We start from the raw sequence: 24,471 nt of genomic DNA, 5'->3' as shown, positions 1-24,471 counted from the left end.
AAAACACAATAAATGAGTCAGCCATTTAAAACCTAAAAAAATGATGTTTTTTAACTAATAAATGCAAAAAAAAAAAACGTGTTTTTTTTCATTTATTTACTGTTTCTTTCATTTGAAGTGTTTTTTTCATGCTCCTTAATGCCAAGTTTAAACTAGTTGTTTTAGTTTTTAGTTTTTATTTGTTGTCTTATTTATTTATTTTTTTGATATTTGTGTTATCAGTTTCTCACTTATATTATTTTTTTCATAATTTTTGTGATGCTTTAAATTTTACCATATTTTTCTCATTTTTTTTCAAGCTTACCGTACAACACAAAAAAAAAATCTGTGTTAAAAACACAAAAACAGTTTCTGATATATATATATGTATATATATATATATATATATATACTCCTTACCCATACCCGAATTAATACTTGTACCTCTGTAACATAGGTTTTGAGTGCCCTACATTGCTTCATGTGGTTGATGATCCCCTTTATTCACTTTCGCGGCCTACGCAAACCCGAGCCGTTGAGTTCCATTCCTTGGGAAGCGAGCCTTCCAACAACGGACCTATACACGGATCGATAGTATCAGAATCAGATCCGGGCCAGCGTCCGTCGCAAGAAACGACGCGTAGAGTCCAAGCTTTCTCATCTCGAGTGGTTTAAAAGCCCGCGCTTCACCTACTCCCGCGCCAAAACGTCCTCACTCTCTCTCTCTCTTTCTTGTTGGCATTCGATAGCTTGATCGATCTATCTTTGGTCAAGCGATGTCGAGCAAGCTTAAAGTCGACGAATTACGGAAGCAATTGGCTAATCGTGGCCTCGATACCGCCGGCAACAAGGCCGCACTGGTAATCTTCTGTTCTGGGGAAACTCGCCGGCTGTGACTCTTTCTTTCCTTCCCCTTTACTGGAGGTTGTTGATCTATTCGTTCAGGTGAAAAGGCTCGATGCTGCGATTCTTGAAGAAGAAAAGAAGGCGGCGTTAAATTCCAAGAATACGGGCTCCAAGAAGCGAAAGGCCGATCTAGAGTTGGATGCTGCTGAAGAAGGTGCCGCGGGTAGGTTGATGTTTGTTTTCCTCTTTTGATGCAAAGGTGGGATACTCTGTTGTGTTTGATTTGGGTTTCCGATATCGATTATTCTTCTGGGAATGGTCGTGGAGAAGAAATGGTTTGTTGTGCAACAGGCAACCAGTAGAACTTAAACCGTTACCAGGGTGATGGACTATTGTTGGGTGCTTCTTGATAGACCGGGAAGGTATAACATGACCTCTTTTGACCGTTTCTTTGTTAGTGATGGTCGAAACATAGGATTGGGATAATGTAGTTTGTCTTGCTTTGCGAATACAATCTCTCCGACACACTTTTCCAGTGGCCTAGGGACGTGAAGTTAGCATGTTGCCTATGTTTAACCTTTCTTCTTTACTGATGATGACAGATGTAGAAAATGAAGTAGCTTCCAGGAAGAAATTTGTGACGGCAACCAAGAAATGTGGTGCAATTTTAGACCAGTGGCTTCCAGATGACGTGAAATCCCACTACCATGTTTTGGTTCTTGTATGTGAACGTTCTTAATCCGTAAAGTGCTTTTCCTTTCAAGTTTCAATGTCTCACTTTTCTCTTCAACTCCCAAGGGAAAATGCTGGGTTTCCGGCATTCAACTTTACGATGTCACCAACCAAACTTCATTTTAATTTCTACCTTATATATGTGATGTGTCAGCCTGGTTCTCATCACTAAAATCTTGTCTGGAGAAATGTTGCTACTATTTTCCTGTTTTTTATTGCTTTATAGTTCGTATATTAATTTTTGATTTTATGACTTTGGTTTGTATTTTTCTTCTTCTTTTTTTGGGTTCACGTGATCCAAGGAATTTTACATAATTGTGGCTTTTATTGTTGGTTTAATACTTCTCTTTGTATGACTTGGTTTAATACCTGTCCTTTCCAATGTGTAACGTTTCTTTACATGCTGCATCATGAATGTTTGAGTTTTTTTCTTCTTTAAGTTTATGTCTATACTGCTTTGACTCAATGTTGCCTTTCCTGTTTCAGGGGAATGAAGCATATGATGCTATGCTTAATCAAACAAATATGGGCCAAAACAATAACAAATATTACATGATTCAAGTTCTTGGTAGATCTTCAATGCATTCTATTTTTTCTTGCAGTGAGATAATTGCTTTTTGAAAGCTTGTCATTTTTTTTTATTGAGCGACAAACGTATGGTTAGTTGCTGTCCAGGCTTTGCACGCTCTCTTTAGAGGTGGACGCATCCTTTATCACCTAAGGGTGATTGGCGTGGAAGTTTTTTTTTTTTTTTTTTTTTTTCTGAGTACTTTTATATGATACAACCATTAAGATATTTGTGGTAGTTTTGTTGGAAGCTTTTGGAATTTGAAGGAAAAGTAGCAAAAACTTTTCAAATTTGAAAATTTTCAGTTTTGTTATTTTAACGAATTCATGATATCTCGCTGTTATTATTAGTTTCATTTTTTGAACTATTTCTTAGAAATCAATTAACGTCTCCCGGGATGACATTTATGGCAGCGCAGAATATATAAAACAGTTTTTGTGTTCACATCTCTCTCTCTCGCAAATACACACCTACTCTCTCTCATTATTCGCAGAGCAAACACTTAAACTGACATACATATTAGGCACATAGTACAAGTACGTATTTTTTCCAGACATCAATGTTAACTAGTGGAACATGATTGCAGAATCTGGTGATCACAGTTCATATATGGTTTACATGAGATGGGGTTGGGTTGGGGAAGGCACTTATGTGCAGAGCATGCATTTAAACTGACATATATGATATATATTAGGCACAAAGTGCTTGTTTTTTTTGGACATAAATGTTAGCTAGTGGAACATGATTCCAGAATCTGATTATCACAGTTCATATATGGTTTATTAGATGGGGCTGGGTTGGGGTGAAAGGTCAAAACAAGTTGAAAACACTTGTGCACAGAGCAAACACTTAACCTGACATGCATATTAGTTACATAGTATAAGTATGTGTTTTTTCCGACACGTGTTAACTAGTGGAACATGATTGCAGAATCTGATGATCACAGATCATATATGGTTTACCTGAGATGGGGCCGGGTTGGGGTGAAAGGTCAAAACAAGTTGATTGGACCTTACAGTTCGAGAGTTGATGCAATTAAAGAATTTGAATCAAAATTCCATAGTAAAACAAACAATTGTTGGTCGAGTCGACAACAGTTTATTTCTTTTCCAAAGTACTATACATGGCTGGAAATGGACTACAGCGAAGATGCAGATGGAAAGGTCTTCTTATCTTTTTGAATGCTTGCATTCCATTCCCATATTCTGTTGATATTTGAAAGCAGCTTATTGTCGCTGCTTTTCTTTTCAATCATTAATGAGGACCATGTTTTGTTCTTGCACAGGATAAGAGAAAGCTTGATATGCCAAATATAAGTGGTCAGCTTCGTGAGACCAAGCTTGATCCTTGTATTGCACAGTTCATCTCTCTTATATGTGATATCAGCATGATGAAGCAGCAAATGCTTGAGATTGGTTAGTTCATTTCATCATGCTACGACTATGAGTACATGGCCTTTTGTTGAACAAATTTGGTTCCAAGTTTTCTTTTTCCAGTGATATGCTTCTGGAAGTGTTTTTTCCCTAATTGATTTGTGACATTTGCAAGTAAAATTTTCTTCTTTCATGGGAAAAAATTTTGCCGAGCCATATGTTTGTTTGTTTTAGTCAAAATATGTGAACCCACATTTTTGTTAATAGTTGTTCGATTTCTTTTTGCCTTGAATCAAGCAGCCGCTTAATGGATGTGTTGCATTTTTTGGTTTGGTTGCACAAAATGGGCATTTTTTTTCAAAATGCAAATCCACAGATGGATGTAGAAAAAAATATTTTTCCAATTTTGGCTGCTTCTACCGCATTGCTGTTGACAATTGTTGGTTTACTTAACTCTCTATGCTCTTCCAGGCTATAATGCAGAAAAATTGCCACTTGGCAAGCTAAGTAAATCTACAATTGTGAAGGTAAACCTTAACCTCCTGCTGCCACCAAATGCTTAGAGAACAGTTTAGGATTCAAAATCTTCTTGGTAGGAGCCTTAAATTTGTGATATGTTTGATTATGTCGGTTTCAGTTTATTGTCTTTACCTCAACTAGTTGATGATGGCATTTACTTTTGTCTGAATCTTTAATAGTTCTTTTTGACATTCAGTTGCATACTGCTTCATATAGAGCAGTTTCTCCCTTTCTATGATAGTTGATCATAGCTTTAATGCAGTGTTAAACATTAATGAATGTTTATTTAATTAGAACAAACTTTTAATTATTGTTGTCATAATGATGCAAACCAAGATAATGACCAAATATAGGAATATAACCCAAAAAAAAGATCATGTACCGATCTTCATTTAACTATTTGTTGCTTTCGGATCAGATGGCTTTGGCATAATCAACAGAACCACCATCATCCAGGTTTGTATGAAGTAGGTGTAGATGAAACCAAGGGATATTTTCAAAAGAGCAAGGAAAAAAAAAGTATGCCACTAGAGTACTGAGAGCATTTTCTATATTTCCTTGAAACCAAGCATAACCAGGAACAGGAACAGCTCCACTTGTTGCAAAATATCATAAATGAAATATTCCACATGTTACCTAGATCTATTTAATGATGTCTTCTCCATCACAGCACCTTATTCTTTATACACTTTCTCATCATTCCATTTCTGTATCAAGGTAGCTATCTTGATAGTGTATCATAGTGCTTGTACTTTTGTAGCAAACAAATCCAGTTGATACATAGGAATTTCAAATTCTTCAACCATAATAGATATAAAGCTCCTGAAGCATTTTTGGTAAAAAAATGGAACATTTATATTCAAACATGAAGGTGTTTTAAACAAAAGATTGTCTTTGCATTGTGACATATATCTAATTTCTGAAGTTTGCATTCTGCATTTCAGTTGATCTAGCATTATATTTGAATTTATCACTGATTGAATTTACATACATATCTGGCTTCTCTTTCTGCTTGCAGGGTTATGAAGTATTAAGAAGAATCTCTGACGTAATTGGGTCCTTGGACAAAAAAAAGTTAGAGATGTTGAGCGGGTACTTTTTGTCCTTTTCTGGACATTTGATTTTGTGCATCACTACATAGTGGCTGCACTACATAGTGGCATGCAAGCTCATGATTTCAGGTTATTGGTGAACAAAAGTGATCCATTAACAATCTGCAATAGACTCTGCCATGAATATCACTAACAATCTTCTTCAAAAAGTCACAAGATCAAATGGTTGGTGTGTATATATATATATTGAGAAATTGCTGGAACTGCTTTACCCCTTTTTAGTGATAAATATGTCTTATTGTTTGGTTTCTTAGGATTAAGGAAAAACCCTAATTGTTCAAGTGTGTCCCCTTTTGCTTGTTTCTGTTACTTTATATTTTTTTTAAAATTTCATAAAAATGCTGCTGAAAATTTTCACAATATTTTTTGAAAACATAGAGTTTTGCTTGTTTAAATAGCGGAGATAAATTTTGTCACAAAGTGGACTAAGTTTGGTAGATGATAGTTGGAGACTCATTGTAAGTTATTTATGTATATGCCAGAAGATTCTTACAAAGGACTGTTGGTTTCCAGCTAGACAAGACCACAACCAAAGTCTAATCACTATTGATCTGATATCCCCTCAAATATGACAGTTTCTTATCCATGAGACCATGACCATGCTTTTCTCTTGCCTTTCTTGCTTCATATGAAGACCTTTAGTTGATGAAAAGGAATTGAAACTCTGCACTTTTACAAAAAATAAGAGAACCATTCCAAAACATTTGCAAAATATAGAACATAGAATACACATTCTAATTGTGAATGATGTCCACTTCAAATGTGTATGCATGCTGTTAAATACTTTGTGTGGGTGTGGTCATATATAATTATATATGTGTAGACACACATAAAAAGTGTCCACAAGAAACAAAATTATCATGAACAAGCTGTCATTCTATCAATGATGTAATGAATCAGCAAAACAAATTGTTTGTTGCCATACCGTATCTGTAGGAACACCTGGGTCTTGTTGACTAGGTTAGTGTGACTGTTTTGGGAAGTCTATGCGTCTTGGGTAGCCTAGATTCCATTTTTTTGGACCAAAAATTAAAAGTGGCGTACCTGTTAGTCAAATTGAAACCGCAAGCCTTTTTAGTTTCGAATCACACTGAATTATTGTAAGGTAACATCTCTGTCTCTGCAGCTTTTTTGCTCTTGTATTTGTGTGAGGCCCATTTCTCACTTCTTCTAGTACAGTTTTACCTAATTATGGATGTGTAAGCTCGACTCATATTCTACTATGTTAATATTGCAGGGAGTTCTACACTGTTATTCCCCACGATTTTGGTTTTAAAAAGATGAGTATGTCAAGCTGATACTTCAAGTTCACTTTTGCTTTTCTTTGTCTTCAATTTCAATTTTTCAATCTTAAATTTATTATGTAAGCTTCATTTTGCATAGAGTAAGTACAAACATTATGCATGATTTTTTGCAAGCATGACACTGATGTTAGAAGTGCCTAATTCTACCAGGCGAATTTGTCATTGATACCCCTCAGAAATTGAAGCAAAAGCTTGAAATGGTATGCCTTATAGGTTATATTTTTCTCATTTATTTGATTTTAAAAAGCACAATAACATTGATGCGTTAAAAGCACAACAATTTGGTAATATCATGGAGTTAATGATAAAATTTGTCTTCTATGTTCTAACCTCTCTTGCATTCACTAGCATGCGCTAATCTGTTTTGAGCACATATGTTATAATAACTACATGAAAGGGGAGATGTGCAGTGAGAGAAAGTGGAAATTGAAGCCCTCAAGAGGTTCACTGTGTTCCATTTGTCTAGAAAGAAGCTTTTGCTTCTATTCACAACCTCCAAGGTGATTGTGCTGGAAATTACATATGAGGAATTTGTGGACTTTTACGAGAAAATGAGCTCATGATGTCATTAAGAATAACTTTCTCCCAACAAACTCATATGCTAGCTTCATGTGTATTTCTTTACGTTAGCATGACCATGATGTTTAATTCGTTCTTCAGGTTGAGGCACTAGGAGAAATTGAGGTTGCTACAAAGTTGCTGAAGGATGAAGATGAAATGCAGGTTAGACCTAGAGTCTGAAAATATGTTTGATTGCTATTTAGTGGTGGAGGGAAGATGGTAAGTGATTTTCACTGGGTTATACAAACTGAGGGCTGAGGCCATCTGCTAGCTTGCCTCATAGACTGACATTGGTTGGAACATATGCTATCCTTATTCTTGACCTCTCCAACCTCCATCTTAGGATGCAACAGCTGGGAACAGTCAACCTGCAGGAATGATGCAATAGTATTTGGAGTTATTTGGAGACTGTCAGCCTGGGTCTTACTTCATCATTTCCTTGAAGCTGGACAAGGATCATGGTTTATATGTGGGATTAAAAAGTGTGAGTTTTGGTGATTTGAGTGCATGAATTCAGTGCTGGATAGAATTTGATTCCCTTCAAAGAACCTTAAGCTTTTGGTCATTTATGCCCTTGAATCCTCTGGCAGAATCATGGTTGTCAAACCCTTCCCAATAAGTATTGAAAAGGACCTGCACAAGATTCAGAAATTCATGTCTTATCAGTTCAGACTCCTCCAAATGCCATTTTATGCATGCTCAACCAAATTGCTAAGACTCAGTTATGTTTTGGGCTATGTGACTATGTCACACATGTAGCAATACCGGTACTGACCTGGGGCTGGTATGGTACCAGTATGGGTACTGGTACACTGCTGGGTATGGTCAAAACCGTAACGGTATGGTCAATATATCCAAGTCCATATCCATCTATTTTAAGTCTCGAAGAGTCTTTTTTTGTCCTAAATTTATGCTTTATTATACTATTTAATACTATAATAATGAAGGTTAATTTTATATTTAATGTTGTAATATAATAAAGATGTTATAATAATCAATGTTAACTATATATTTAAAACTATAATAATAAAGATTACCAAAAAAGAAGCGTAATACGGGGAGGAGAGAGAGAGAAATAGAGACCCAAATTACCGAACCTACTACATAAAGACCGTATAATTAATGAGGAGATTTAATGAAAAATTTCTGTATTTTGATTTGTAAATAACTTCAATATAACTTCTCCTAAAAACTTTCATCATAAAGGCTAAACATCTCATAAGCCATAAGCAACTACACAAGTAAAAATCAAGATACATAAAAAAGGCACTAATTAGCTATATTGAAGTTATTTACATATCATAGTCACAAAAAACGGTTTTTAAAAAAAAAACACGTATAAAATATACAAAATAAGTCAGCCATTTAAAACTATAAAAAAATGCAAAGAAATGTTTCTTGTTGCATTCATTTGAAGTGTTTTTAAAATTCTTTTGTTGCTTATTTACTTATTTTTTGATGTTTGTGTTATTAGTTTCTCACTCATTTTCTTTTTCTTAATTTTTAATTTTTTAAAAAAATACCATATTTTTGTCATTTTTTTCAAGCTCGCCATATTATACCTGAAAAAAATATTGCTGTTTAAAGCACGAAAACATTGTTTGTGACCACACACACACACACACACACAGTTGTACCCCCATACCCAAGGTTTTGAAAATACTTTGTACCCATACCCGAATTAGTACCTGTACCCATACCTATGTAACATAGGTTTCTACAGGTTTTTGTTTTCTATCTTTTAGCTCTTCTCCAATTCTTCTATTTGTTCTGTGGCCGAATTAGTTTCTATCTTTTCATATTCCAGGATGATCCCCTTTATGCTCATTATCAACGCCTTAACTGCAACCTGGAGCCACTTGAAGCTGATTGCCAGGAATATTCCATGGTACAGTGATATTAACATCCTTTTGCATATGATCAAAATCCAACAAATTTGAATGTGCATGCTATTTGCTTGGCAAGCCTTCAGATCTATTATTTTCCTCCATTGACATCTTTGTATGATGATATGATCAGATAAAAGAGTATATGAAGAACACTCATGCTAAGACACATGCAGATTACACGGTTGATATATTGCAAATCTTTAAAGTTTGCAGGGAAGCAGAAAATGAGCGATTTGAGAAGGTCAGCTTCCAGCTATTTAAGCACCATTACTTGTACTAAATGAATGTGTACTGGTCGTTTATTAGCTTAAGTTGTAGAATATCCAGCAACTTGGTTGCTAAAAGAAGAGATATCTTTGTGGCAGTTCTCTCGCACAAAGAATCGAATGCTCTTGTGGCATGGTTCTCGACTTGCAAATTGGACCGGCATCCTGTCTCAAGGTTGGTACTCTTTTTTGAGATATGAATTTTATTGAGGTCCAGCAAAGTTGCATCTGAATGTTTTGTTAATTTTGACTGTCATTGTTCCTGTAATCATGTTGCTTTTAATACGTAAAAGTTGTCTTATTCCTTTGAACAGGATTGCGTATAGCTCCTCCTGAGGCACCTGTAACAGGCTATATGTTCGGAAAAGGGGTTTATTTTGCTGATATGTTCTCAAAAAGTGCCAACTATTGCTATGCATATAACAGTGGATCACGCTCTGGAGTACTTCTTCTATGTGAGGTGTGATTCCTTCATTTTTCTTGTGAATGGGTGTGGATCGGTTGTGCATCACATGGTACTGTGTGCTTATAAACCTTGCTTCACCTGCGTGTAGGTCGCATTGGGTGACATGGCGGAGCTGTTGACTGCAAACTATAATGCTGATCAATTGCCATTTGGCAAGCTAAGGTTCAGTACTAGAGCAGTTTTTGTTCTTTTCTGTGCTTTACTTGTACCACTTATTTCATACTTTGTCATCACTGTACCTTATTAAAAGTATAAATTGCACACCTTGTGAACTTCTTTTGAACTACAACAATTGAAAAATGTTTTTATTTTTTTAGTTTTCCAATATAGGGTTTGTGCTCTTAAGAATCCCCGTTTCTTCGATTTTCCTTTTGCCTTTTGTGCTAAATCTCATGGTGTTGACGTCAGATTTATTCATTCTTGTTTTCTGTCAATTAGAATTTATAACTAAATTTGCCACTTAAGAACCACTTATTTCTTTTATTTTTTATTTTTTTCCTTTTTGTGCCTCTCTCTCTCTCTCTCTTTTTCCCTCCCTATATACATATATATATATATATTATGAGCTGGGTACTTCTATGGCCAGATGGTTATTTTTTATTTTGTCACTAAAAACTGTTGTAAAAGGTGTGTTTCATCTTTTGTGATAGTTTTTAGTGATGTCACCTTTGTGCTTTTAAATGGCTGCCACACTTGTGTCGACACTGGTGCTGGTGTTCTTCGACAACACATTGGGTTCGGTCAGGAGAACCTGGTCATAATTGGCCATTTTAAATGTGCACATAACTAAATTATCTTTAATACAAAATTTTATATATAAATATAATAAGACTATTAAATGGTTAAATAATTAGGTAACAAATGATTTATATACATATATACATGCATATACACCCTCGCAGCACTGCACCTAAATTATTTTTGAAAAATTGCCGCATCCACACTTGCTCCACACCTGCACTCAATAGATAACCATTCGGCTACAAATATAGCTGATTTCAATTCCTATGTATAAAGGAGCTGAAATCTTCCATCCATCCATCCATTTGGGCCCTAACAGCACAAAGTCCAGTAATGCATCGGACTGTGTGCTATGAAAGGCTAGTTGGCTGGAGGAATATATATATATATATATATATATATATATATATATATAATTGTGAAATTAATCGTTGTGTCTCAAAATTTATTAAAATGAAAAGTTATGGCATAATTGTATAGCAAACATGCGTGCAGCACAAAAGGTGTTGGAGGAACAGCACCTAATCCGTTGGAGTTTAGGCAGCTTGACGATGGAGTTACAGTTCCCCTTGGCAAACCGGTGAACCAGAAAGGCGCAAAGGTATGCATACTTTACCATGAGTACTTTTCTCCTACCGAACTTTCTGATCATCTTTTTACATTCGTTACATCTTCCAGGGCAGCTTGTTATACAATGAATACGTAGTCTACAATGTTGATCAGATAAAAATGCGGTATGTTATTCAAGTCACGTTTGATTATAATAAATAAGAACTGGAGAAGAGCGCAATGGAAGGCGTCTGTTTGGGAGAAACGATTAAACCACTCTTACTATTGACAAGGACTGCTAATATAATTATCCGATTTGTAAGGGGTGAAGAACAAGCATACGATTGAAATAATAAGGTAGCGGTCTCTTAGTTTTGCTATTTATCGCATTTTTGTAGCTGTATGCGTGTTTGCTATGCAACTCATTTGTTTTGTTATACATGCTCGCTAATTTATTTTATGGATATTTTGCATTTTCACGTCCTCATTTATCGGACATAAAATGTGTATATATAAAATATCCTCTGCAGCGTTGGACGGAACTACCGTGCATGGATGACCATGCATATCATCCTCCTGGAATAATCTATGTCACGAGATTTCCTAATCTATGCGTCCTTCACAGGCACAATATGTCAGATGGCAGAAAAATTCTCAAGAACTCTCGCTAGTGCCACTACATGAACATAGATCCACTATGACGTGGGTCCTGATTAAATCCATTGTAGACTCTGATGACATAGCCAACCTATCTATGAACCAAACTGTAATGACCATAATTTTTAAGGTTTTTTCTTTTTAAAATTCAAAATCATTTTAAATTTTAAGTTAAAGCACACGAAAATAACTTTTCAAACCTCTAATTTTTAAAAGCATTAGGTATCATTACTAATTAACTCTAAATTGTCAAGATTAAATAATACTTGAAATTAAATTATTAGACTGGTTTTTTACAAAAAGTAAAAAGTACGAAAGTCATTTAAAATTTCTAAATCACAAAATCCAAATCCAGTCATGAGATGGGATAGTTGGATAGCATCAGATCAATGCATAATGCGGAAACCACGTTACCATTCTTTTTTATCCACGATCATGTTACATATGTGTGAGAATTTGGAGAAAACGGTATTCACCCTCGGTTTATTCCAGCATGCAATTTATGTATATCAATTATATGCATTTTTAAACCAACTGGATCTATATCGAAATTTGATTTTACAATAATTAAAACATCTATTTAAAACAAGTCAAAAATTATGTCTAAATCCATTCACAATTAATATGTATCTCAAACAAGATCGAGTCACATGCAGAACCATTATAATTGTTAAAGTATACGATATCAAAAGAAAATGGACCCAGATCTATTTTTCGCTTAATTGAAAATGGGTTGAGTTTGATTGCTTCAGTCCACCGAGAATTAAGGAAACACGAAAATCACTTGTAAGTTCTCAATATGAGATAAGTCTGGTCAACCTTTTCTGGTTGTCGGTAAAGTGGAAAGCAATTTCGACTAGGGAGCCTATGGAAATAAAAGAAAGTTAGAAGATTGATTGAGTTTTGCTGAAAATCAGTCGCAGACTCACAGGGTCTTCTCTTAGAAATTTTCAAAACTTAAAACATCGTGAAACAGATTTTCTTTTTGGGACTTTGGAATCTTCTTTTCAGAATTTAGAAACATGTAAAGTCTTTCGAAAATTGCAAAACAAGGTCATACCCATCGAGCGTCTTTCTGCAATTGTTTTTCCTAAAATCGGGTGGGAATGAAAGATTTCGCATCACAACAGCGTTTCGGAAATGACAAAAGAAAATAGTTCTCTGCCATACCCTTTCTTTTATTTTATCAACTTTTATTTTGATGGATATCAAAATCATGTAGGCATAAAATATCAACATGCATCTTAGTGAAAGTGCTCTCAAGACAACGTGCATAGAATAGCATCAGTGTATAGTATGAATTGATTAAAGCACAAATTTAACACATGCATATAATGAACGTGTATAACAACATGAAATAATCATCATATGTCACCTATTATCATGCATGCCAATTTTTTTTTCTTTTTTCCGTGACAAATTAAACATACACATGAAATAAACAAAAAAAAAAAAAACACCAAGTCAACCCTTCCTTTTGGTGCTACCAAGATCCACCATGTGCACTCAACCGTACTTTTTGGCGTTTACCAGGGGCCCTTCATGTGCACTATGGAGATGAAAAAAATAAAAATGAGTGGCTGGGAAACGTGGCCACCTTCTCTTCTAACGGTTTTAATAAGCATGGGTGATTGCTATATTAATAAATATTATTAATATGGCAGTTTTCTTTATTTTTTGTTTTTTTTAAAGAAGAAATTGCATAAAAAAACGATGGGGTTTACATATAATTGCTTCTTTCAACTCGGAAATAGTTGCGGACACCTTTTATAGTTCAAATAGCACCCGAGAAAATAACATAAAGAAAAACGACAGGTTTACATATAATTGCTCATTTTAACTTGAAAATAGTAGCTACCATCATTTGATTTCTAGTTGAGGAGAAGAACATCCAACAAGGAAAAGAGACGATCTCTCAAACCAATCCTTGGATGAAGTAAAAAATCAAACCTATAGTTCGATTTGTCTATGATCGAGAAATGAAAAGCCAAATGAAAGCAGCACTTTTAGGCAGACATAAGGGAGGAGCTTTGGAGTTTTATTCAATTTCGCGGCCCATGTAACAAGATACAACACATGCAAACACCAGCCCTTGAGTTGCGTTCAGATCCGGGCCAGCGTCCGTCGCCGGAAACGACGTGTACAGTGGAGGCTTTCTCGACTCGAGCACTTTAAATGCCCGCGCTTCACCTGCTCCCTGGCCAAAACGTCACTCGTTCTCTCACTCTTTCTTGCTGGCATTCGATGGTTTGATTGGTCTATCCCTGGTCAAGCGATGTCGAGCAAGCTTAAAGTCGCCGAGTTACGGAAGGAATTGGCTCGTCGTGGCCTCGATACGGCCGGTAACAAGGCCGCTCTGGTAATCTTCTGTTCTGGTGAAGCTTCGTCTGCTATCACTGTTTCTTTCCTTCCCCTCGACTTTACTGGAGATTGTTGATCTATTCGTTCAGGCAAAAAGGCTTGATGCTGCGATTCTCAAAGAAGAAAAGAAGGCGGCGTTGAGTTCCAAGAAAGCGGGTTCGAGGAAGCGAAAGGCCGGTCAAGATTTGGATGCTGCTGAACAAGTTGCCACAGGTTGGTCGATGGTTTCTTCTTTTTCACTTTTTTTTTTTGTTTTAATGCAGACGTGGGCTACTCTATGTGTTTGATTTGGGTTTCCAACATCGGTTATTCTTCTGGGAATGGTCGTGGAGAAGAAATGGTTTCTTGTGTATCACACAACCAGTAGAACTTAAACAGTCACGGACTCAGGGGGGAGGTCCCACAATTTCTTCCCGCTGTCACTGATGTGATCGACTGTATGTTTAGACTGTTGCTCCATTTGTTGCTTTTTTGTTTTTTCTTTTTTCCTTTTACCTGTATTAGCGCTGCCGGATTATTGTTGGATGCTTCTTGATAGACCGGCGAGGTAGAACATGACCGCTTATGACCTCTCTTTGTTAGTGACGATCGACATAAAGGATTGCGATAATGCACTTTGTCTTGCTTTGAGATCCAATATCTCCGACACACTTTTCCAGCGGCCTAGGGACATGAAGTTACCATGTTGCCTATATGTTTGACCTTTTTGCTTTACTGATGATGACAGATGGAGGAAATGAAGTAACTTCCAGGAAGAAATTTGTGACGGCAACCAAGAAATGTGGTGCAATTTTAGACCAGTGGCTTCCAGATGACGTGAAATCCCGCTACCATGTTTTAGTTCTTGTATGTGAACATTCTTAATCCATAAAGTGCTTTTCCTATAAATGTCTCGCTTTTCTCTTCAACTCCCAAGGAAAAAGATGGGTTTCCGGCATTCAACTTTGCGATGTCTCCAACCAAACTTCATTCTGATTTCTACCTTATATACGTCATGTGTCAGCCTGGTCCTCATCACTAAAATATTGTTTGTAGAATGGTTGCTACTATTTTCCTGTTTTTCCTGTTTCATAGTTCGTATATTAACTTTTGATTTTATGACTTTGGTTTACAGTTTTTATTCTTTTTTTTTGGGGTTTACGTGATCCAAGGATTTTTACATAATTGTTAGTATTTCTCTTTGTATCACTTGGTTTAATACCTCTACTTTCCACTCTGTAACGTTTCTTTACATGTGCCTCATGAATTTTTTAAGTTTTGTTTTGCAGTTATGTCTATACTGATTCGACTCAATGTTGCCATTCCTGTTTCAGGGAAATGAAGCCTATGACGCTATGCTCAACCAAACAAATATGGGCAAAAACAATAACAAATATTACACGATTAAAGTTCTTGGTAGATCTTCAATGCATTCTATTTTTCTTGCAGTGAGGTCATCGCTTGTTGAAAGCTTGTCATTTGTTTTTATTGGGCGACTCGTGTAGTTGAAACTTGAAAGTATGCTTAGTTGCTGTATAGGTTTGCTGGCTCTCTTTAGAGGTAAACGCATCCTTTATGAACTAAGGGTGATTGGCACGGAAGCTTTTTTTTCCTTATTCTGTGTATTTTCGTGTGATACATGCGTTCAGACATTTGTGGTAGTTTTATACTATGTGGACTTTAAATGTTTTACGATGTTAAGCTCATGTATGTAATATTTAAGGATGCACCTTTTGTTGGACGTTTTTGGAATTTTAAGGAAAAGTAGCAAAAATTTTTCAACATTTTAAAATTAACATTTTACTATTTTAATGAATTCCTGATATCTCGCTGTTATTATTAGCTTCATTTTTTGTACTATTTCTTAGAAATCAATTAACCACTCCAGGGTTGACATTTGTGGCAGCGCAGAATGAGTAACACAGTCTTTGTGTTCACATCTCTCTCTCTCTTGCAAACACACACACTCTCTCTCATTATGCGCAGAGAAAACACTTAAACTGACATATATATTAGGCACATGGTACAAGTACGTATTTTTTCTAGACATAAATGTTAACTACTGGAACATGATTGCAGAATCTGATGATCACAGCTCATATATTGTTTACATGAGATTGGGTTGGGTTGGGGAAGACACTTATGTGCAGAGCATGCATTTAAACTGACATATATGATATATATTAGGCACAAAGTGCGTGTTTTTTCTGGACATAAATGTTAACTAGTGGAACATGATTGCAGAATCTGATTATCACAGTTCATATATGGTTTACATGAGATGAGGCCAGATTGGGGTGAAAGGTCAAAACAAGTTGAAGACACTTGTGCGCAGAGCAAACACTTAAACTGACATACATATTAGCACATAGTATAAGTATGTGTTTTTTTCTGACATAAGTGTTAACTAGTGGAACATGATTGCAGAATCTGATGATCACAGATCATATATGGTTTACCTGAGATGGGGCCGGGTTGGGGTGAAAGGTCAAAACAAGTTGATTGGACCTTACAGTTCGAGAGCTGATGCAATTAAAGAATTTGAATCAAAATTCTATAGTAAAACAAAAAATTGTTGGTCAAGTCGACAACAGTTTGTTTCTTTTCCAAACCACTATACATGGCTGGAAATGGACTACGGCGAAGGTGCAGATGGAAAGGTCTTCTTTTCTTTTTTTACTGTGAATGTTCACATATTCTGTTGATAGTTGAAAGCAGCCTATTGTCACCCCTGTTTTTTTGCTTTTCTTTTCAATCATTAATGAAGACCATGTTTTCTAACTTTTGTTCTTGTACAGGATAAGAGGAAGTTCGATTTGCCAAATATTAGTGGTCTGCTTCGTGAAACCAAGCTTGACCCTTGTATTGCACAATTCATCTCTCTTATATGTGATATCAGCATGATGAAGCAGCAAATGCTTGAGATCGGTTAGTTTGTCTCTTCATGCTACGACTATGAGTACATGGCCTTTTGTTGAAAAGATTTCGTTCCTTTTTTTTTTCCCCAAATGATATGATTCTGGAAGTGTTTTTTCCTAATTGATTTGTGACATTAGAAAGTAAAATTTTCTTCTTTCATGGGAAAAACTTTTGCCTCTTTTCTGACACAAAAAAATGCATTGACAAAACTTTTCCCAAGCCGTATGTTTGTTTGTTTTAGTCAAAACATGTGAAGCCACATTTTTGTTAATAGTTTCTCAGTTTTTTTTGCCTTGAACAAAGCAGCCGTTTAATGGATGTGTGTGCTTTTGTTGGTTTGGTTGTTCAAAATGGGCTTCTTTTTTCCAAAAATGTAAATGTGCAGAAGGATGTAGATCAATTAATTTTTCCAATTTTGGTTGCTTCTACCACATTGCTATTGATAATGTTGGTCTAGTTAACTCTTTATGCTCTTCCAGGCTACAATGCAGAAAAATTGCCACTTGGAAAGCTAAGTAAATCTACAATTGTGAAGGTAAACATTGACCTTCTGCTGCCACCAAGTGCTTAGAGAACAGTCTAGGATGCAAAATCTTCTTGTTAGGAGCCTTAAATTTGTGATGTCTGACTATGCCAGTTTCAGTTTCTGCTCTTTATCTCAACTAGTTGATGATGGCATTTACTTTTTTCTGAATCTTTAGTATTTTTTCTGACATACAGTTGCATACTGCTTCATATAGAGCAGTTTCTCCCTTGCTATGGAAGTCGATCATAGCTTTAATGTCTGACTATGCCAGTTTCAGTTTCTGCTCTTTATCTCAACTAGTTGATGATGGCATTTACTTTTTTCTGAATCTTTAGTATTTTTTCTGACATAAAGTTGCATACTGCTTCATATAGAGCAGTTTCTCCCTTGCTATGGAAGTCGATCATAGCTTTAATGCCGTATTAAACATTGGATGGGTTGTTAAGACTGAAAATGATTCAGGAGCTTTATTTCTATTTTGGTTGAAGAATTTGAAATTCCTACTTATCAATTGAATTTGTTTGTTACAAAAGTGCAAGCATTATGACACATTATCAAGATAGCCACCTTGATACAGAAAGCGAATGATGAAAAAATGTATAAAGAATATGGTGCTGTGAAGGAGATGACATTATTAAATAGATCTAGGTAGCATGTGGAATATTTCATTCATGATATTTTCTAACAAGTGGAGCTATTCCTGTTCCTGGTCATGCTTGTTTTCAAGGAAATATAGAAGATGTTCTCAGTTTTCATTCTAGTGGCATGCTTTTGTTCTTTATTTTTTTGAAAAAAATCCCTTGGTTTCGTCTACTCTACTTCATACAAACCTGGATGGTGGTTGTTTTTTTTATTATCCCTAGAGCCATCTTATCTGAACATGATCTTGTTTTTTGGGTTATATTCCTATATTTGCTCAATTATCTTGGTTTGCATCATCATGACAACGGTAATTAAAAGTTTGTTCTAATTAAATAAACATTGATTTGTATGTTCTCTTCAATGTGGTGAAGTAATAATGGAACATTTATTTCAAACACAAAGGTGTTTTAAATGAAAGATTGTCTTTGCCTTGATAACATGTTTCTAATATCTGAAGTTTGCATAGTTGATCTAGCATTAAATTTGATTTTACCACTGATTGAATTTACATACACATCTGGCTTGTCTTTCTGCTTTCAGGGTTACAAAGTATTAAGAAGAATATCTAATGCAATTGGGTCATCGGACAAAGAAAAGTTAGAGATGTTGAGCGGGTACCTTTTTGTCCATTTCTGGACATTTGATTTTGTGCATCACTCCATAGTGGCATGTAGGCTCATGATTTCAAGTTATCGGTGAACAAAAGTGAACCAGTAACACTCTGCATTAGATTCTGCCATGAATATTACTAACAATCTTCTTCAAAAATTCACAATCAAATGGTTGGTGTGTGTGTGTGTGTCTATATATATATATATATATATATATATATAAAATATACTGAGAAATCACTGGAACTGCATTACGCTTTTTGAGTGATAAATATGTCTTATTGTCTGTTTTATTATGATTAAGGAAAAACTCTAATTGCTCAAGTGTGTCCCCTGTTGTTTGTTTCTGTTACTTTATATTTTCTAAAATTTTTTAAACGCTGAGATTTTTTGCAATATCTTTTGAAACGTTGATTTTTGTTTGTTTAGGTAGTGGAGATAAATTTTGTCACAAAGTGTACTGAGCTTGGTAGACGATAGTTGGAGATTTATTGTAAGTTATGCACCAAAAGATTCTTACAAGTGACTGGTGGTTTCCAGCTAGACAAAACCACAAGCAAAGTCTAATTTGAACTGATATCCCTCGAATATGACAGCTTCTTATCCTTCAGTCCATGGCCTTGCATTTCTCTTGCCTTAACTCTTCACTTTTACAAAAAATAAGATAACCATTCCAAACCATTTGCAAAAATATAATAGTGGAATACACATATCCTGACTGTGAATGATGTCCACTTCAAAATATGTATGGATGCCGTTAAATACTATGTATGGGTGTGGTTATATATATGTACACACACACACACATAAAAAGTGTCCACAAGAAACAAAATTATCATTAACAAGCTGTCATTCTATCAATGATTCAATGGAGCAGAAAAACGAATTGTTTGTTGCCACACTGTATCTGTAGGCACACCTGGGTCTTGTTGACTAGGGTAGCGTGACGGTTTTGAGAAGTCTATGCGACTTGGATAATGTAGATCCCATATATTTGGACCTAAAATTAAAAGTGGCATACCTGTTAATCAAATTGACACCATAAACCTTTTTAGTTTGGAATCACACTGAATTATTGTAAGGTAACATCTCTGTCTCTGCAGCTCTTTTGCTCTTGTATTTGTGTCAGACCCATTTCTCACAGCAATGCTAAGTCCTTTTAAGATATGCCCTTCTATACTTCTAGTGTGGTTTTGCCTAATTATGGATGTGTAAGCTCTTGTCTCATATTCTACTATGTTGATGTTGCAGGGAGTTCTACACTGTTATTCCCCACGATTTTGGTTTTAAAAAGATGAGTATGTAGTGCTGATGCTTCCTTCAAGTTTACTCTGTTTGCTTCTCTTTGTTTTCAATTTCAATTTTTCAATCGCAAATTTATTATGTAAGCTTCATTTTGCATAGAATGAGTAGAAACATTATTTCATGATTTTTTGCAAGCATGACACTGATGTGAGAAGTACCTAATTCTACCAGGCGAATTTGTCATTGATACCTCTCAGAAATTGAAGCAAAAGCTTGAAATGGTATGCCTTACAGGTTATATTTTTCTCATTTATTTGCCTTTAAAAGGCTCAATAACATTGATAAGTTAAAAGCACAACAATTTGGTAAGACCATGGAGTTGATGATAAACTTTGTCTTCTGTGTTTCAACTCTCGTGCATCTACTAGAAAGGAAGAGATGTTCAGTGAGAGAAAGTAAAAAAATGAAGCCCTCAAAAGGTTCACCGTGTTCCATTTTTCTAGAAGGAAGCTTGTGCTTCTATTCATTACTTCAAGTGATTGTGCTGGAAATTACATATAAGGAATTTATGGACTTTTACGAGAACATGAGCTCATGATGTCATTAAGAATAGTCTTCTCTTAACAAACTCATAAGCAATGCTTCATGTATATTTTTCACGTTAGCATGAGCATGATGTTTAATTCATTTTTCAGGTTGAGGCGCTAGGGGAAATTGAGGTTGCTACAAAGTTGCTGAAGGATGAAGATGCATTGCAGGTTAGACCTGAGTCTGAAAATGTTTGTGATCGCTATTTAATGGTGGAGGGAAGATGATAGGTGATTTTCACTGGGTCATACAAACTGAGGGCTGAGGCCAACTGGTCTGGGCAGACTTTTACCTTCCGAGGGCTGCCTGGACAGTCTACATAGAGAATATGGAGTCTGAAATTGAGAAAATTAAATTTATACTTGGATCAAAAAACCATGGAGACAATGCTAAATAGTAAGATCTATCTTGTTTCAATAATTTTCGAATATGCTAGCTTGCCTCACTGACAGTGACATTGGTTGGAATTGGAACGTATGCTATCCTTATTCTTTAACTCTCCATCCTCCATCTTAGGATGCCACAGCTGAGAACCGTCAACCTGCAGGACTGATAGGATAGTATTTGGAGACTGGGTCTTACTTCATCATTTCCGTTTGGAATTGTGAAGCTGGACAAGGATCATGGTTTATATGTGGGATTAATACTTTAATAATGAAGATTAACCAAAAAAGGCGTAACAAAGGGGGCCGGGGGGAGATATACTGCCCAATTACCGAACCTACTACATAGAAACTGTAGTAATGAGTGGATTTACTGAAAAATTTCTATTTTTGAATTCTAAATAATTTCAATAAAATTTCTATCGTAAAGACTAAATATCTCATAAGCCATAAACAACTAAACAAGTAAAAATCAAGATACAGAAAAAAAAAAAAAAACTGACTAGTTATATTGAAGTTGTATATACATAGAGATATATGGCTGTAACCCCATATCCAAGATTTTTGGAAATGCTCCATACTCGTACCTAAATCGGTACCTGTACTGGCACTCCTACGCATACCTATGTGACATAGGTTTTGGGAGCCATAGGTTGCTTCATGTAGTCAGTTTCATACTGTTTTTATTTTCTATCTTTTAGCCCTTTCCAGTTCTTCTGCTTGACCTTTTTATTTCCAGTATGATCCCCTTTATGCTCATTATGAACGCCTTAACTGCAACCTGGAGCCACTTGAAGCTGATTGCCAGCAATATTCCATGGTACAGTGATATTTACATTCCTTTGCATATGATCAAATCCAACAAATTTGAATGTGCATGCGATGTACTTGGCAGGCCTTCAGATCTATTATTTTCCACCATTGACATTCTTTGTATGATGATACGATCAGATAAAAGAGTATATGAAGAAAACTCATGCTAAGACACATGCAGATTACACGGTTAATATGGTGCAAATCTTTAGAGTTTGCAGGGCAGTGGAAAATGAGCGATTTGAGAAGGTCAGCTTCCAGCCATCTAAGCACCATTAATTGTACTAAATTCATGAATATTTATTGGTTTAGCTTAAGATGTAGGATATCCAGCAGCTTGGTTGCTAAAAGAAGAGATATCTTTGTGGCAGTTCTCTCGCACAAAGAATAGAATGCTCTTGTGGCATGGTTCTCGACTTACAAATTGGACTGGCATCCTGTCTCAAGGTTGATACTCTTTTTTGAGATATGAATTTGATTAAGGTCCATGAAAATTACATCTGAACGTTTTGTTAATTTTGACTGCCAACATTCCTGTAAATTATGTTTCTTTTAATACGTAAAAGTTTTCTTATTCCTTTGAACAGGATTGCGTATAGCTCCTCCTGAGGCACCTGTAACTGGTTATGATTTCGGGAAAGGGGTTTATTTTGCTGATATGTTCTCAAAAAGTGCCGACTATTGTTATTCACGTACCAGTGGATCACGCTTTGGAGTGCTTCTTCTATGTGAGGTGTGTTTCCTTCTTTTTTCTTGTAAATGGGTGTGGAACAGTTGTGCACAAAATACTGTACTGTCTGCTTACAAACCTTGCTTCACCTGCATGCAGGTTGCATTGGGTGACATGGCAGAACTTTCAACTATAAACCCGAATGCTGATCAATTGCCACCTGGCAAGCTAAGGTTCAGTACTAGAGTAGTTTTTGTTCCTTTCTGTGCTTTATTTATATCACTTATTTCATACTTTTGTCATCATTGTACCTTTTTAAAAGTATAGAATTGCACACCTTTTCAAGTAAAATAGTGCGAGTTTTCCAGTGTAGGTGATTGCACGTATTAGTATGGGGCATTTTCTGCCTTTTTCTGCTCATGTTTTAATGTGTAGCTGTAATTTGTTGTGTGTTGACGTCATTTTATTCATGCTTGTTTTCTGTTGCTTTAGAATTCTGAAACAAAACTTTCTACTTAAGAACCCCCAGTTTATGCGATTTTCCTCTTGCCTTTTGTGCTAAATCTCATTGTGTTGACGTCAGATTTATTCATGCTTGTTTTCTGTGAAGTAGAATTCAGGACCAAATTTGTCACTTAAGAACCATTCAGTTTTCTTTTTTTTTTTTAGGCCTATTTGTATATATATATAGTCCGATTATCATGATGAACCTTTAAGAGAAGACAAAGGAGAAAAAGGTGATGAATATTTTTATCCTCTAGTATTAATACACACCTTTTCCTCCGTTTTTTATCAACCATTCATCTGCTTCATATAGATGGTCTTGATTACAACCATCAAGGTTGTGGATAGCCAGAGTCATCATTCACTCACTATCTATCTATATATATATATATATATATATATATATATATATATATATATATAGATTGTGAAGTTAATTGTCCTGTCTTAAAATTTATTAAAATGAAAATTTATGCCATAATTGTCTGCAAACATGCATGCAGCACGAAAGCTGTCGGACGAACAGCGCCTAACCCGTCGGAGTGTAGGCAGCTTGATGATGGAGTTACAGTTCCCCTTGGCAAACCTGTTAAGCAGCAAGGCGCAAAGGTATGCATACTTTACCGTGCGCCCTTTTCCACTACCGAACTTTCTGGTTATCTTTTGACAACCGTTCACCGTTACATCTTCCAGGGCCACTTGGTATACAATGAATACGTAGTCTACAATGTTGATCAGATAAAAATGCGTTATGTTATTCAAGTTATGTTTGATTATAATAGATAAGAACTGGACAAGAGCGCAATGGAAGTCGTCTGTTTTAGAGAAACGATTAAGCCATTCTTACTGTTGATAAGGGGTGTTAATATTTATCCGATTTGTAAGGGGTGAAGGAAAAATCATATGATAGAAATAAAGAGGTAGAGGACTCCTGGTTTTTGTATTTATGACATTTTCGCAGCCGTATGTGTGTTTGCTGCGCATCTCACTCTTTCCATGTACTCTTATTATATGATTTTAGCGGAACATGCAATCTAAGCATTGGCAGTCGTCTGTTTTAGAGAAACGATTAAGCCATTCTTACTGTTGATAAGGGGTGTTAATATTTATCCGATTTGTAAGGGGTGAAGGAAAAATCATATGATAGAAATAAAGAGGTAGAGGACTCCTGGTTTTTGTATTTATGACATTTTCGCAGCCGTATGTGTGTTTGCTGCGCATCTCACTCTTTCCATGTACTCTTATTATATGATTTTAGCGGAACATGCAATCTAAGCATTGGCTGGCCACTAGTCCAAGCCTTGGTTCAACTTTTACATAGAGCAACTCATTTGGTTTGTTAAACATGATCGATAATTTATTTTATGGATATTTTGTATTTTCATGTCCTCATTTATCGGACATTAACCAACTGCATTTAATAAAATCAAAATTTAGCCCTCTGTTTGACGCACTGATCCGTATTCGAGTCCTAGCCCAAATATAGGGACGTTCGAATGTAGCATGATAAATTGAAGTGGACGCGATTTGAAAAATATGCTACTAGGCCTGCAAGCAAATCAGATGTGGATCGCAGGAACTGGATTCAATAGAGCAAAACATTCGAAATTGTGTATTTAGATCTATGATCCTGATCTCTCTGTTAAAGATATGCGGCTGAATACATGT

At 35.7% G+C, this 24,471-nt stretch overlaps 2 protein-coding genes across 2 annotated transcripts; both read left to right on the top strand.

Annotated features, from left to right (window-relative positions):
* Positions 1-659: 659 nt before the first annotated feature.
* On the top strand, positions 660-11,384 carry LOC116261700 (poly [ADP-ribose] polymerase 2). The gene is made up of 18 exons (XM_031640500.2): positions 660-839; positions 925-1,048; positions 1,428-1,546; positions 2,044-2,125; positions 3,056-3,288; positions 3,411-3,540; positions 3,970-4,025; positions 5,036-5,109; positions 6,367-6,413; positions 6,584-6,633; positions 7,094-7,156; positions 8,802-8,882; positions 9,014-9,124; positions 9,249-9,324; positions 9,464-9,609; positions 9,704-9,777; positions 10,852-10,957; positions 11,035-11,384. Exons 1-18 carry the CDS (start codon positions 756-758, stop codon positions 11,125-11,127), a joined length of 1,749 nt encoding a protein of 582 aa, XP_031496360.1. The 5' UTR covers positions 660-755; the 3' UTR covers positions 11,128-11,384.
* A 2,072-nt stretch (positions 11,385-13,456) lies between these two features.
* Positions 13,457-24,108, top strand: LOC116262119 (poly [ADP-ribose] polymerase 2-like). Its single transcript, XM_031641217.2, has 18 exons — positions 13,457-13,921; positions 14,013-14,136; positions 14,651-14,769; positions 15,237-15,318; positions 16,330-16,562; positions 16,701-16,830; positions 17,301-17,356; positions 18,530-18,603; positions 19,852-19,898; positions 20,077-20,126; positions 20,541-20,603; positions 21,556-21,636; positions 21,768-21,878; positions 22,001-22,076; positions 22,217-22,362; positions 22,459-22,532; positions 23,307-23,412; positions 23,497-24,108. The coding sequence occupies exons 1-18, from the start codon at positions 13,838-13,840 to the stop codon at positions 23,587-23,589; spliced, it is 1,749 nt and encodes a 582-aa protein (XP_031497077.1). The 5' UTR covers positions 13,457-13,837; the 3' UTR covers positions 23,590-24,108.
* Positions 24,109-24,471: the final 363 nt, after the last annotated feature.

This window comes from Nymphaea colorata, chromosome 10 (genome assembly GCF_008831285.2).
Source record: "Nymphaea colorata isolate Beijing-Zhang1983 chromosome 10, ASM883128v2, whole genome shotgun sequence".
Lineage (NCBI taxonomy): Eukaryota > Viridiplantae > Streptophyta > Magnoliopsida > Nymphaeales > Nymphaeaceae > Nymphaea > Nymphaea colorata.
This window is presented reverse-complemented; position numbering and strand designations above follow the sequence as displayed.

Bases quoted from the DNA above. Each gene is read 5' to 3' on its own strand.
- LOC116261700 (XM_031640500.2), top strand. From the start codon at position 756: ATGTCGAGCAAGCTTAAAGTCGACGAATTACGGAAGCAATTGGCTAAT. The intron at 840-924 runs GTAATCTTCTGT...CTATTCGTTCAG, and splicing joins CCGGCAACAAGGCCGCACTG to GTGAAAAGGCTCGATGCTGC. The intron at 8,883-9,013 runs GTACAGTGATAT...TGATATGATCAG, and splicing joins ATTGCCAGGAATATTCCATG to ATAAAAGAGTATATGAAGAA.
- LOC116262119 (XM_031641217.2), top strand. From the start codon at position 13,838: ATGTCGAGCAAGCTTAAAGTCGCCGAGTTACGGAAGGAATTGGCTCGT. The intron at 16,563-16,700 runs GTCTTCTTTTCT...GTTCTTGTACAG, and splicing joins GCGAAGGTGCAGATGGAAAG to GATAAGAGGAAGTTCGATTT. The intron at 22,533-23,306 runs GTTCAGTACTAG...ACATGCATGCAG, and splicing joins TTGCCACCTGGCAAGCTAAG to CACGAAAGCTGTCGGACGAA.